The sequence below is a fragment of the Ascoidea rubescens genome (genome assembly GCF_001661345.1).
Source record: "Ascoidea rubescens DSM 1968 unplaced genomic scaffold ASCRUscaffold_10, whole genome shotgun sequence".
Classification (NCBI taxonomy): Eukaryota; Fungi; Ascomycota; class Saccharomycetes; order Ascoideales; family Ascoideaceae; genus Ascoidea; species Ascoidea rubescens.
In genome coordinates this window covers 563206-576847 of record NW_017962922.1, presented here as the reverse complement: position 1 = coordinate 576847, position 13642 = coordinate 563206, and the positions used below count along the sequence as shown (strand labels likewise).

Here is a 13642-nt window from a genome sequence, read left to right as displayed (position 1 = left end):
GAAATTGCTATGTTAGCAGCATCATAAATGACTTTCCATTGTTTTATACGATATTGGGATAGTATCGGCAATAATATCATTGCTCCACACAGCTTTAATAACATCCCAAAATTCTTCGACATAATGTACCTCAATTCCCAATTTTTCTTTTATGTACTTTTCAGGCTCCTCAAATATATCCACATTATGGATATTTTCCTGTTCCTGTTTTATTATTGAAATAAGTTTGTCTTGCATATCTTTTTGTTTTTGAACAACAGTGTTGTCTGTATTTATAGTGTAGTTTGAATCTATGTTGTCCAAATACTCCTGAATTATGTCTTTTCTATTGGCCCTTGGCAATAAAACTTTTGTGACTTTACCAGATAGATGAGCTCCAAGTAATTTTTCTCTAACACCGCCAATAGGCAAGACTAATCCCCTTAGAGTAATTTCACCTGTCATTGCAAAAATAGGATCAACAGGAATTTCTAGTAACAAAGATAACAATGACAATGTGATTGTTATTCCAGCACTTGGTCCATCTTTTGATACTGCACCTTCAGGAACATGTAAATGAATCTGAGAGCTTGAAAGCTTTTCAAGAGCAGCCTCGCAGTCAATGTTCACTCCACTTAATAAATTTCTTGATAAAATGAACTTGACTAATGATACACCAATTTTGACACTTTCACTTAAAACAGATCCTAGTTTTCCAGTCGTAATTAATGAATAGGAATCTGCAGGAACCGAAATTGTTTCAAATAACAAGGTTGATCCAGATCCATTTGAATTGTAACTTAACCCATTAACCACGCCATATCTAGTTGAAATCTTGGAGTATGTTAAATTATTTTTAATTGACGATGAGGAATTAAGAGGAGGGAGACCAAGGTATTTAAACAATTCGTTTTCTGAAACTAATGGGCTGTAATCAGATTGTGATATGTCTTCTAAAATAGCATCGTTTTTCACAAATTTTGAGTATTCGATTGCCTTGCCTCTGCAAATTGCACTAATTTGCCTTTCAAGATTTCTAACGCCTGCTTCAGGGTGAGTGAAATCAAGAATTAACTTCATAATAGTGTCATCATCAACTTTAAGTGCATTTTTTGGTAATCCGTTTTTCAGTAACTGTTTGGGTAAAAGGTGTTTCTTTGCAATTTTAATTTTATCGAATTGGTTATATCCAGTAATTTCAATAACTTCCATTCTATCCATCAAAGCAGGATGTAATCTAGAAATATCGTTAGCTGTACATATAAATAGGACTTGAGACAAATCAATTGGAAAGCCAATAAAATGATCAGTGAAAGTTGAATTTTGTTCTGGATCTAAAACTTCCAATAGAGCAGCTGATGGATCACCATTAAGACTTCCTCCTTTTCCACCACTTTGAACTTTATCAATTTCATCTAATAAAATGACTGGGTTTAAAGATTTGGATTTTCGTAAAGCTGATACTAAAACTCCAGGCAATGCACCTACATAAGTTCTTCTGTGACCCCGGATCTCAGATTCATGATTGATACCACCAAGAGAGATTCTTTGAAATTGTCTACCCATTGTCTTAGCCACAGACTTTGCAAGAGAAGTTTTTCCCACGCCAGGTGGACCATAAAGACATATAATGGGAGCTCTAGAAACACTCAAATTTGATTTAGATGATAATTTATTCTTTCCAATGGAAGTTGGTTTTTCATTATTTTGTTCATTTTTATCATTTTGATTATTATTCTTAGATTCAACGCTTTCACCTAAAGTAATTGCTTCAAAAAACTTCTTTTGTAATTTAATTTTTTCCTCGTTAGAAACTTTTTTTTCGTTTTGGTTTTGGTTTTGGTTTTGGTTTTGATCTTGATTTTGAGATTCAATTTCATTTTTGTTATCAATAAATTTGTTATCCTTCTCGATTTGTTTGGCTAATTTTGATGCTTCAATCTTTGAAAGTAGGTTTAAAACTGCCAAATACTCAATTAATCTCTTTTTAACATTTTTCAAGCCATAATGATCAGCATCGAGTTGGATTTGAGCTTTATTTAGATCAACTGTTGGTACATCATTTTCAAGGCTCCAAGGCAAATCGACGATTGTTTCCAAGTAACCTAATAGAGTATTATAGTCGCTTGAATTTCTCAATTGAGATGATTTTGACATTCTAAATAGTCTGTTAAAATCTTTTAGAAGAAGTTTTAAACCATCTGGATGAATCATAATTGAAGAATTTTTCGAAGATAAGTCCATAAAGAATTGTTCAAATTTTTTCAATTCAAGATCATCTTCCTCGTTCCCAAAATTATTTGGATTGTCACTTGCCAAGAAAGGAAGGGGAAGACCTAGAGGGAAGAAGTTTTTTTTGAATATATTTTTTTTTTCATTTGAATTATTTGAGATATTTATAGGGAGGTTGTTATTTGAATGAATGTTGGGTGTGTGGATGTTTAGTGATTGATTTTTAAAATTGTCTAATAAGAAAATTGCAGCTGAATGATTTGATAAAAGCAATTTTAATTTTTGACTCTCGGTAGCATTCTCAAAAAAGTTGTTAATGATAATTTCATTTGCATCTCTAAGTAAAAGATCAAGGATGGAGTTGAATTTTTTCAAAATTTTTAAAGAAAAATCTATTCTTTTAAAAGGATTTAATTCAGTCAAGTTTTTGTATTTCAAAGAAGTTGAAATTGGTAGGATTGAGATTACTAAATCGAAAAAGTTTATTATAGATGTTAATAGTTGAAGTTTATTTAATAGTGAGTCGGATTGTTTTAATTCTTTTAGATCTTTGGGGTCCTTTGGGTCATTACATATTTTGAATAAAGTTTTGGTTGAATTCGAGGGAACTAGGAATAAGAGTTCATCATTTAGTTGGTTATATTGAGTGATCGACCATTGGTGAAAATAATTTTTATAAATTTTTTTCAATTTTAAGATGTTTGAGGATAAATGAGATGATTTTGCAGATTCAGATTGATTAAAGGATGGGATTGTTGTTGTGCCATTTAGTTGGTAGTAAAGAATACTAGCAACGGGAGAAGCAATTAGTATCAAGTCATTAGTATCCTTGATAGAGGTTGAAGAGTGTTTTAATAATTTTTCATTATCGATATTGTCAACATTATTTTTGTTATTATTGCTAGGAATGATATTATTTTTGGTATTGCTAGGAATAGTATTACTGTTGTTGTTATTAATGTTAGTGTTGGAGAATGGTAATAAAGGTTGGTTCGAATTTGAGAGCTTTCTATTTAAAGAGTTAAGAATGTTTTTGTTTTTAATTTTTAAGCCATTTGAATAATTTCTTGAAAATTGACTAATGTTTTCAAAACAGTTGTTGATAAGATAATGAAAATCATTTAGTAAAGTTGACAAACTTTGGTTATTTGATAAATAAGAAAATTGGTCTAATTTTTTGATAAATTGGAAATTATTTTTAAAGTTTGAACTTGAAGTTAAATATAGGGATAAATCATTAAAATATAGTTCATTTAAAGTTTCTCTGGAAATATCATTTGAGGAATTTTGATTTTTCTTTTTAAATGCACTAGGTTCGAAATTAATTAATTTACTTCTTGATATAGCTTTCATAGTTAAAATGAGATTGGAGGGAATTAGGGGATCGGAAGCGACCTCTAAAATTCTGCAGATAGTTGAGATGTTATTATCAGCAGAAGTGGTTAGATTTGCATTTAAACTTGAAGTCGAAGCTGAATTTGAGCCGGAATTTGAATTTGAAGTCGAAGCTGAAGTCAAGATGGGTAATTCTGAATTGAATAGTGATATGATAAGCCAAGGTTCAACAAGATCGTCATCCGATAAAAAAATCGGGGAGTTGACGTTGTCGTTACTATCATCAACATTATTAGCATTGGTATTCTCACCCTCAATACCTTTAATTAATTGGTAATAGTTGACAATAATATCTTTGAACTTCAAGCTATCATTTAGAGTTTGCTTTGAAATATCAATATTGTTAAGCTCGCCTTTGAAATTGCTGGAGTTACTGATTATGTTGGCAAAAAGCTTTGCAAAAATAGAGTTAGAGGAGCCCAAGTCAAAAGTTGGTTTGTTGTTTTGAATGAACAAGCCAGAGTACTTTAGTATCAAGTCGAAAACAAGCTGTTTCTGGACCGAGATCTTGTAGATGATTCCAGGGAGCAACACAAAGTTGCTGGTAGCAGAAGAAAGAGAAGACAAGTCATAGGTCAACAAAGAAAGCCTTTGCGTGTCTGTGTTGGAGTTCCAGCCAAAGAAGCTCATGTTGGTTGAGAGTTATGGAAGAGAAATGGAGGCAAAACACAAGAGAGAAATCTGGGGGTTTTTATATCTCTGGAGCTGAGATAACATGAAGACCGCCGATTGGGAAAGAAAAACCACTATTCGCCAGTGCCGTTCGTAAATGCTGCTGCTTTGTGATCCCAAACACTGGATTGACTCCAGTGTGGTGGTAAAGACATCACTGTGCTCTTCTGCGGATGCATGTGTGTTCCAGTGGTGAGGCTCTTATTATGAAAACTTAAATACGTTGAAGTCCTCAGGAAGGTTAAGCAGCTCTGGAAATTCTGTTGTTTCGAGGTCGTCGAGACTGAAGTTGGCATTCAGATCGAATCCAGACACAGCTTCTAACGCATTGCTGTAACTGTTGATGAGTGAGGCGGTGCCGCCGGTCTCATTTTTGTTGTCGTTTCTGTTGTTCGTGGTATTTGTGGTTGAGGGTTTTCTCTGGACATGAGTGCTGATGCTGCTGCCGTCGCTCTTGAAGTTTTTGGACCAGCCATTGTAGTCTAAAAACTCTCTTAATTTTTCGTCTTCGAGAAGATTAAAATTGGCATTGTTGAAATACTCTTCCAAGTTCAAGAGTTGAGAATTATTTGACTCACCAAGTGAAACCGAACTTGCTTTATTGCTGTTACTGTTGTTATTGTTATTGGAGTTTGCACTGGGATCAGCTCGGTATTTGTAATTGAATTCGTCAAGTTCATATCTCAACCTTTGATCATTACTATTATTATTGTTATTAATATTATTATTGTTATTAATATTATTATTGTTATTAATATTATTATTTCCATCAGTTTTTGTTCTAATATTCGAATAAGTTGGTCTCGAAAACCTCACTGACTGAGTCTCATAATCTAATTGATTATTAAATTCAAAATAATGATTTTGACTTTCATATCCGTTGTTTGAGTTTTCTCTATAATCATCCAAACTCAATCTGGACACTCTATTAATTGGATTTCCATTTGGAAAATTTCCGTAATTATTATTAATAGTTGGACTGTTATTGTAAATGTTATTATTGTTATTAACATTATTATTATTATCGTTATTAACATTATTATTGTAGTAATTATTATTTCTTGTGTTATTATTACTTGAGTTTATATTGTCATTTCTTTTACTCATTAATTCAGTCTCAATTAATTTTTCGCATTGAACCACTGTTGTTGATCGAAGTATTTCTATCTCCTTAATACCAACTTTATTGGATTCAATAACTCTTTGATTGTCATATTTCCCATCATTAACCTTTAAATGAATCAATTCATCAAATAATGTCTTTAAAGTTATTATTTGATTGTAAAAATCTAATGCTGATAACGATCCAACTTCACTCGCTGTTCGTATTAACATTAGCGATATTGCTATTTTATTTGCCAAATCTTCAGGATTCAAAATACCCCCAACATAAGCTAATTCTGAATTACCATCTGATTCATTGTCTTTATCACTATCCTTTTTCTCAGTATGAGTTTGGTTTTGGTTTCGATTTTCATCTTCAACTCGACTTTTCTTTTTTTTCCCCAGATTTTCATTAATCTGTTTTCTGGGACTTTGAAAGATTTTTTTAAACACTATTTTCCCAAATTCACTATAATTTTTAATAAAATCAGCCATCAATAAAATTAATGCTGAACTGAACATATATATACTATCAAAAAATCCAAAAATTGCTATGAGTTTTTCCTTCAATAATACATTTAATATCGCATTATTAACAAAAGATGCATTAATACACGATTTTATAATTGCAATAACTGTCGCTGAAGGCTTATAACTTTGATCTTCATTTAGAATCTTATTAAATACATAAAAAAACAATGGTCTTGTCGTAATTATAATACAATAGTTATAATTTAAATGCAATGAATACGTTTGACGTCTTAATCCTCGTTCAACTTTAGTGTAGTTTAATTGAATTTCTTTAAATTTTTGAACATTGTTAGATTTTCCCTTATTATCCGAATACAAAGCTGAGTTTTTCTTAAAACTCATACTATTACTATTATTATCAGTATTATTAATAGTGATATAATAATCATCATCATCTTTGTGATTATTGTTTATAAACTCTTTGTTATTACTTAGATTATTGAACCAATTTCTCAATAAATTTAAAATTTCTCTTACATTTATAATAAAGTTGTTTTTATATTTGATATTCAATTGAATCGAATAAATTGTGTTTAAAATCAATCCCGAGATCTTTGCCAACTTGATATGTTGTAGTAAATAGGTTGGTTTCCTTAAATCAATTATCTCTTCCTTATTTAAATTTTCAATTGATGGTAAATTTACATCAATTGATTCATCATTAACCATAACAGGCTGGCCCAATCTGATTGATATGAGTCTATCATAAACATAACAACACCACCAAATTCTTCTTCTGTGTTCTAAATCAGCAGAAGAAAATTGTAATTTTTGATGAATTTCACGATGAAGCCCCATTGTATAACAAATTCTAATGGCAATTCCAACATACATGAATGCGCTTTTCTTTCTATTCAATGCAAGTGAGTAAAATGCAAAGAGCAAAATTGTTTCAATATAAAGTAGAGATGATTCTTCAAATGAGTCTTTAAACATCTGTACAGCCTTTTCAAAAAAAAATTGGCCTGGAGTTCTATCAACATTCAGTTTTAAAGTTGGTATTGAATACAATTCACCAAGAGCTAAAATACAAAAGAAATGGCAAGTTTCTATGATTGAAACACCTGAGATTGTTTGGTTTGAATTGTTATTAATTTTATTGTAATTTAAAGGATTGTATAATTTATCGACAATATTCATTACTTTTGATTTTCTTAAAATTAGATAGTCTTCACCAATAAAGTTGAAGACAGCATTGACTAATAATTTTGAGTAATTTTCATCAGGCAAATCAAAATGTTTTTCATAATTTTCATTCCAATGAATATTAGTTGAAGAGTAATAAACAGGAGCTAAAGTAGGTGGAGGTATCAAGTTACTATTGTTATTGTTATTGTTATTATTTTTTGTAAAAAAATTATTTATTCTATTGACAATTAAAATTTGTAAACCTAGCGAAAACTTTGTACAGTCTGAATCACCTAAATAGTTTTTAGAGAAAATTGATATTGAATTAATGGTTTGGTTTGTTTCTAATAAGGGATTTTCGACTTCATTGTCCTGATCAGTGATTTGGTTGGATTGGTTTGAGTTGTCTATTAGTTGGTTGTTTAAAAGAATTAATTTGTTATTGTTATTTATTTTATCTAATTTTTTATCTAAGATATTGTTATCGTACTTGTCATTAACATTGTGGTTAAGAATATTTTGCAAGGAGAATTTGTTTGAGTTTTTTGAGGTATTCATATTGGAATTATTAGAGGAGTTTGAAGTTTTAGAGATTTTGGAAAATCTGTTGAACCCTTCATATGTAGAAACATTATAACTGTAGGCAATACTTTTATTTGTATTATCGTCTGTGGTTTTATTATCTTTAGGGTCATTATTATTATTATTATTATTATTATTATTATTATTAGTGGTAGGAGTAGTATTGATAACATTGACACTATTAATGTAATTTTTATTTGAAAAATTTCTATAAGTGAGTAATTGATTTTTCAAATCCTGTAATTGCAACCTTAGAGTTCTATTATCATTTTTCAATTTGTTAAAGTGAGTATCCTTAACAACAATGTCTTTTGCAATTTCGTTTTTATGCTGATGAGGAACGCAAGACTCAGGTTTCTTGATGACATACAAACAGTAGTTGCATGGAAAGTCACCAGTACATTTTGTCTTTCTATTGTGGCAAGGTTCGCAGGCCTTTTTGATTCTCTGACGTTTTGAAGGCAAAGAGGGTGTATTGGAAGGATGAGATATATGAGCATTCGATATGTTAGGCAAAGCAGATAAAGGTGATGAAGAGGATATTGAGGACGAAGTTGAAGTATGAGTGAGGTTTATGGAATTTGGAGGAGGGTTTGTGGATTCTTCATCATCAGAGACATCAGTGCTGTTTCTTTTCAGATTTGGCCTGTTCATAACAAGACGCAGAGGAATAGAGGCAGATAAGCAGGAGGATTTGGTGCTGCTGAGGCTGTTGGAGTGGATATAAGTGCACCATTATCATGTCTAGTGAAGAATATATCGTTATATCTCTCGTTATGTCTTTATTGGGACTAAATTGGACCCATACAGCTGGAGCAAATCATGATTAGGGTTTGCGATTGAAGGCATGTGCGCGTGAGCATGCATGGCATATATTGATAGGTTTTTGGTTGTGACTATGACTTTCGTCTGGCTATTTTTACATATCTCTATAAACTTGGTATATATTGATACAGTTATATTATATCGGTATTATCTTGGTTAGGCAATAACATGAGACCATGGATGTTCATCTATACCGTATTGAATATCCATGATCCATTGTTGAACAGTTTTGGTCAATTGGCCGTATTCCTTGTCTTCTAACAAGGGAACGTCGATATCAGAGCCTTTCCAGCCGATTTTCTTAATTGGAGAGACAACAGCTGCAGTTCCTGAACCAAAGGCTTCAACCAATTGGCCCTTTTCAGCTTTTTCGGCCACTTCATTGATGGAGTAGTATCTTTCATTGACTTCCCATTCGTCGGGGTTTAATCTTTCTCTAGCCAATTTCAAGATAGAGTCTCTTGTTACACCTTCAAGAATAGTGCCATCTAAGGGAGCAGTGACCAATTCATTTTTGTTGTTTTGGGGGTTTTTAAAAACAAAGAAAACGTTCATCGAGCCAACTTCGGTCACATTATTGTTTGGACCAAACAACCATAGATTTTGTTGGTAGCCCCTTTTTTCAGCTTCTAATTGAGGCAATATGCATGGAGCGTAATTTGCACCTAATTTTTTGTCACCAACACCACCAGGCCAAGCTCTGGTAGCATAATCAGTGGCTTCTAAGGAAACGGCTTTGAAACCTGTGGCATAGTAAGGACCAACAGGCGATAAGATAACATACAATAAGGCCCTATCAGGGTGATGAACACCAACACCGGCAGTGGTGCCAATTAAAGTTGGTCTGATGTACAAGGAGAAGCCTTGACCTTCGGGAATAAATCTTTCATCGATTTTGATCAATTTGCCAATCAAGTCAGTTAAAACAGCACCGTCAAATTTGGGTAAACAGATTCTTTCGGCGGATTTGTTCATTCTGATCATGTTCATATCAGGTCTGAAGATTCTGATGTTGCCCTTGGCGTCCTTGTAGGCCTTCATACCTTCAAACAATTCAAAGGCGTAGTGAAAAACACAGCATGAAGGATCCAAGACCAATGGGCCGTAAGGTTTGATCTCTGGTGCAGCCCAGCCTTCAGCTTCGGTCCACTCGATGGACAACATATGATCAGTAAAGGATCGACCAAAGACCAATTTGTCATTGTCCAAAAGTTTGGATTTCTTTTCAGATAAAGTAACCTTCAATTTGGAAGCATCTAATTCAGCCATTGTCAGTTATTTGAGGGGAGGATTGAGGGAATAACACGCTTAGCAATAAGTTGTCAGTAAGGCTAGGAACGAGGAATTAAGCGACAGAAGCACAGAAAAATCGGCAGAGGGAATGTCTTCTTATATAGCACAGCAATTGAAGAATATGGCAGCGATAGTGGATAAGGATAAGAGCAGTGAGTCACAGAGTGGTCAAAATAGCACTGGAAAACAATCACAGAGCCCTCCGGAATGAAAAATGGAAAACTTCACGCTTTCTTTTCACGTCGGCCGTTGCCGGCAGAGACCGCTTTGGACCATTTCTCGCCCGTCGATAGCCAGGTGCACGTGACTTGCCGATGGGGCAAAAGGGAGTGCGGGATGAGGTTTGATCGCGTCTGGGGTATTCGGGTGAAAGAGAGAGGTAACGTCTCGAGATAGTGTATTTGCTTCAGCGTTGACCATGGGTGCTGTTGTGTCGATTCCCTTAATTCCTGTGCAGATGGCAGGTAGCTGGATAGCCTCCTGCTGTGGTGCTGCTGTCTTCTCGGCCTGCTGTGGCAGTTGCTGCTCTCTCAAACCCTTCAAGTCCAGCATCATAACCAGAATCACCTACGCCATTATCCTTCTTCTAAACTGCACTCTATCGTGGATGATGCTTTCCAAGTGGATAGTCAAACAGTTAGAGAAGATCACATTGGGACTAGTTAAGTTTGAAAGCTCCTCCAGTTTTTTCCATGTCCACAGAATAAATTTTGCCTTGGGCTTGCTTCATTTCATACTCGCCTTGCTAGTGATAAATGTCAAATCAACTTCAAACCCCAGATCTATAATCCAAAATGGCATCTGGCCAATCAAACTAGTGACTTGGTGGGTGTTCATAATAGTTTCGTTTTTAATTCCCAACAGTTTCTTTGAATTTTATGGAAACTACGTTTCAATAATCGGTTCCTCCATCTTCAATCTAATTGGCTTGATTCTACTAGTAGACTTTGCCCATGAATGGACAGAAGTCTGTATTGAACATGTAGAAAATGACGAAGACTCGAGGTCTGTTGACCTTTGGAAATACATCCTTGTTGGCGGAACATTACTAATGTACATTTCCACCATCGTTTTAACAATCTTGATGTTCATCTTCTTCACTGACAAAGGCTGCTCAATGAACCAAACTGCAATTTCTTTAAACTTGGTCCTAGCATTTATTGTCTCCTTCATCTCTGTTAATCCAACCATACAAGAACACAATCCAAACTCTGGCTTAGGTCAAGCTGGAATGGTTTGCATCTATTGCACTTATCTAGTGCTTTCAGCCTGTTCTTCAGAGCCCGACGATATGCTATGCAACCCACTTATCAGATCTCGTGGCACAAGAACCATGAGCATTGTTATTGGTGCTTTATTCACGTTTGTTGCAATTGCCTACACTACAACCAGAGCTGCTGCCAACTCTGTCTTTTCCCACAGCAATTCCAACCACTATTCCCATGAGCTATACGATCCAATCATATCCACCGAACCAACATCAAGAAACCAAACCAGAATCGAAGCCATAAGACAAGCTGTTGCTGAGGGCTCGTTGCCTGAAAGTGCACTAGATGATCCATCCTGGTTAATCAACACTGACGACGATGATGATAGTGATCGATACCACGATGAAGAAAAATCCTCAACTAAATACAACTATACCATTTTCCATATAATTTTCCTACTAGCGACACAATGGATCGCAACCTTGCTAACTATGAACGTCCAGCAAGATGATCTAGGTGACTTTGTGCCCGTTGGAAGAACCTATTTCTATTCAATGGTTAAAATATCCTGTGCTTTGATCTCTTACCTTTTATACACCTGGAGTTTAATTGCTCCCGTTTTGATGCCTGATAGATTTGGCGTTTCAATTTAGATTTAAAATAAACAAGAAATAACACAGTCATCATAATAGCCATGCAGAAATCTAATCTCAATAGCTGCAAATTTTATGTTATCTTTACTTTAATTTCAATTTTAATTTTAATTTTAATCTAATCTCACTTGTCCTTTTATAGTATCTTTATTTTGCTTTATTGCTCTTCTAATCACATTAATCTTACCTTTTTGCCTTCCTACACGTTTGTTTAGTACTCTGGGTTGCTTTATGCTTTTTGGAAACATCGATAGAGCGACTTTGAGTGCCTTCACAAACAGCGAAGGTCAACTAATGCCATTCATACCCAACATTTAATAATATCTGAATAGTTTGGCTTCTCATGTTAAAATTTACAAACTTAATTTGTGCTAATCTGCTTTATTCTATTTTGTTTTCGTTTTACACTGGTCGAATTTGTCTCAAAGTTCAAGGTTTAAAATTCGTTTGACCAATTTCGAACGATGTTTCATTTCAAGTTTAAGGCTGGTTATTCTTTTTTTTTTGTTTTTGTTATAATTGGTAATTTTGCAATTTTGTAATTTTGCAATTTAGTTTTAGTTTTAGTTTTGTTAGTTCTTTCGATATAAAACCAATTTTCTTTCTTTTTTAATAAATGTCTTCTTCCTTTTTTTTTCTTTCCACTTCTTTTATCGCATGGTTTTGTTAAGGAAATTCAATAAATTTTAATTATCCCAAATATTCAACATGTCAATGTTTGCAGATGGTGAGTTTGTTTACCTATTTTTTCATTTACTCTTTTCGTTATTGGCTTGTTTTTTGTTTTTTGTTTTCTAATTTTTTTTATTTTTTTTACAAAAGAATACGACTAACAATATATCAGATCCTTATGACTACGAACTAGAGATTCGTCAGCATCCCATAAGAGCACGAATGTGTGGTCTTGGTGATAAAGATAGAAGACAGATCTCTCCTCCAGTGTGTGTCAAATTGAACATTTACTACAAAGGCACCAAAAACCACATTGCAATTGATGAGTTGACGAACAGAAACTTCTTCTTGGTTTCCCAGCTATGGTCAGCAGATATGAAGACTGATCTCAGCACTGTGATCAGTGACACACCTCCAATAAAGACTCCAAGTATTAATACCTCTTCGACTTCCATGTCCACCTCTATGTCTACGTCTACGTCTACTTCCACTCCCACCTCCTCTAATTTGAATGTTATTTTGGAATCCAATACTAATACTAATACTAACCCAAAATTCAACTTTATTTCAAACAAAAATAAAAATCCTATATCAGAAATGAAATACAACAAGAAAACTCACCAACTAGAAGTCGATAAGGACTGTTTGAACAGAGTCCCCCCTACTGAAATGTCAATTCCAGTCAAAAATCTAATAGGGAACTTGACCTCAGTGCTAACTGTCTTGAAAGACGACAGAGGTGAAACAGGCTTTTGGTTTGTTCTATCGGATTTGTCTGTGAGAGTCGAGGGCGTCTTTCGCTTGAAGTGCTCGTTGTTCAATCCCATGAGATTCGTCATTAACAACAACAGCGATTGCATAACCAACGTCTTCTCCAATGAGTTCAAGGTCTACAGTGCAAAGAAGTTCCCAGGCGTATTGGAAAGCACTCCTCTCAGTCGAGCCTTTGCTGGCCAGTCAGTTCAAATACACATCAGAAAAGACCAAAAGTCGTAGAAGTGGTTGAAACCGGTGGCGACTCCTTTAATTATACCCTTTTGTTTTTTGTTTTTTGTTTTTTTTATATTTGTTCAATCCATCTGCCTGTTTTGAGAGAGTTTGCATCACAAACTGGAAATTTGAGGTAGTGTGTGATGTTTAAGTTCTGCAGCCGTATTTAGTTTTGTAAGAATTTGCCCAAGCTCAAAGTAATTGAAAATTGCCCAATGCAACACCATTTGCCGAATTTAGGAGATTTCGAGATGATCTCAGATTTGTCGATAATTTGCAAAGTTTCAAAGTTTCAAAGTTTCAGAATTTCAGAATTTCAGAGTTTTCAAAGTTCTCGTTTCCAATATTCAACAAGCTGTGCATTAAAGTTTCTATAAA

General features: G+C 34.0%; 5 protein-coding genes across 5 annotated transcripts; 2 read left to right on the top strand and 3 right to left on the bottom strand.

The window, feature by feature from the left end:
* Window positions 1-21: 21 nt before the first annotated feature.
* Window positions 22-2262, bottom strand: ASCRUDRAFT_37012 (P-loop containing nucleoside triphosphate hydrolase protein; the record flags this gene model as incomplete). The annotated part of the gene is made up of 2 exons (XM_020190731.1): window positions 22-1656; window positions 1942-2262. Coding segments are annotated over 2 exons (1956 nt in total), but the record flags the coding sequence as incomplete, so codon positions are not given.
* A 2097-nt stretch (window positions 2263-4359) lies between these two features.
* On the bottom strand, window positions 4360-8351 carry ASCRUDRAFT_109099 (Zn(II)2Cys6 transcription factor). The gene has a single exon (XM_020188717.1). It carries the CDS (start codon window positions 8275-8277, stop codon window positions 4483-4485), a length of 3795 nt encoding a protein of 1264 aa, XP_020046295.1. The 5' UTR covers window positions 8278-8351; the 3' UTR covers window positions 4360-4482.
* A 42-nt stretch (window positions 8352-8393) lies between these two features.
* Window positions 8394-9929, bottom strand: ASCRUDRAFT_76901 (branched-chain amino acid aminotransferase). The gene has a single exon (XM_020193659.1). It carries the CDS (start codon window positions 9715-9717, stop codon window positions 8605-8607), a length of 1113 nt encoding a protein of 370 aa, XP_020046294.1. The 5' UTR covers window positions 9718-9929; the 3' UTR covers window positions 8394-8604.
* Window positions 9930-10159: 230 nt separating this feature from the next.
* Window positions 10160-12093, top strand: TMS1 (Tms1p; the record flags this gene model as incomplete). The annotated part of the gene is made up of 1 exon (XM_020191069.1): window positions 10160-12093. One exon carries the CDS (start codon window positions 10160-10162, stop codon window positions 11600-11602), a length of 1443 nt encoding a protein of 480 aa, XP_020046293.1. The 3' UTR covers window positions 11603-12093.
* A 217-nt stretch (window positions 12094-12310) lies between these two features.
* Window positions 12311-13270, top strand: ASCRUDRAFT_71456 (velvet factor family protein; the record flags this gene model as incomplete). The annotated part of the gene is made up of 2 exons (XM_020191943.1): window positions 12311-12329; window positions 12447-13270. 2 exons carry the CDS (start codon window positions 12311-12313, stop codon window positions 13268-13270), a joined length of 843 nt encoding a protein of 280 aa, XP_020046292.1.
* Window positions 13271-13642: the final 372 nt, after the last annotated feature.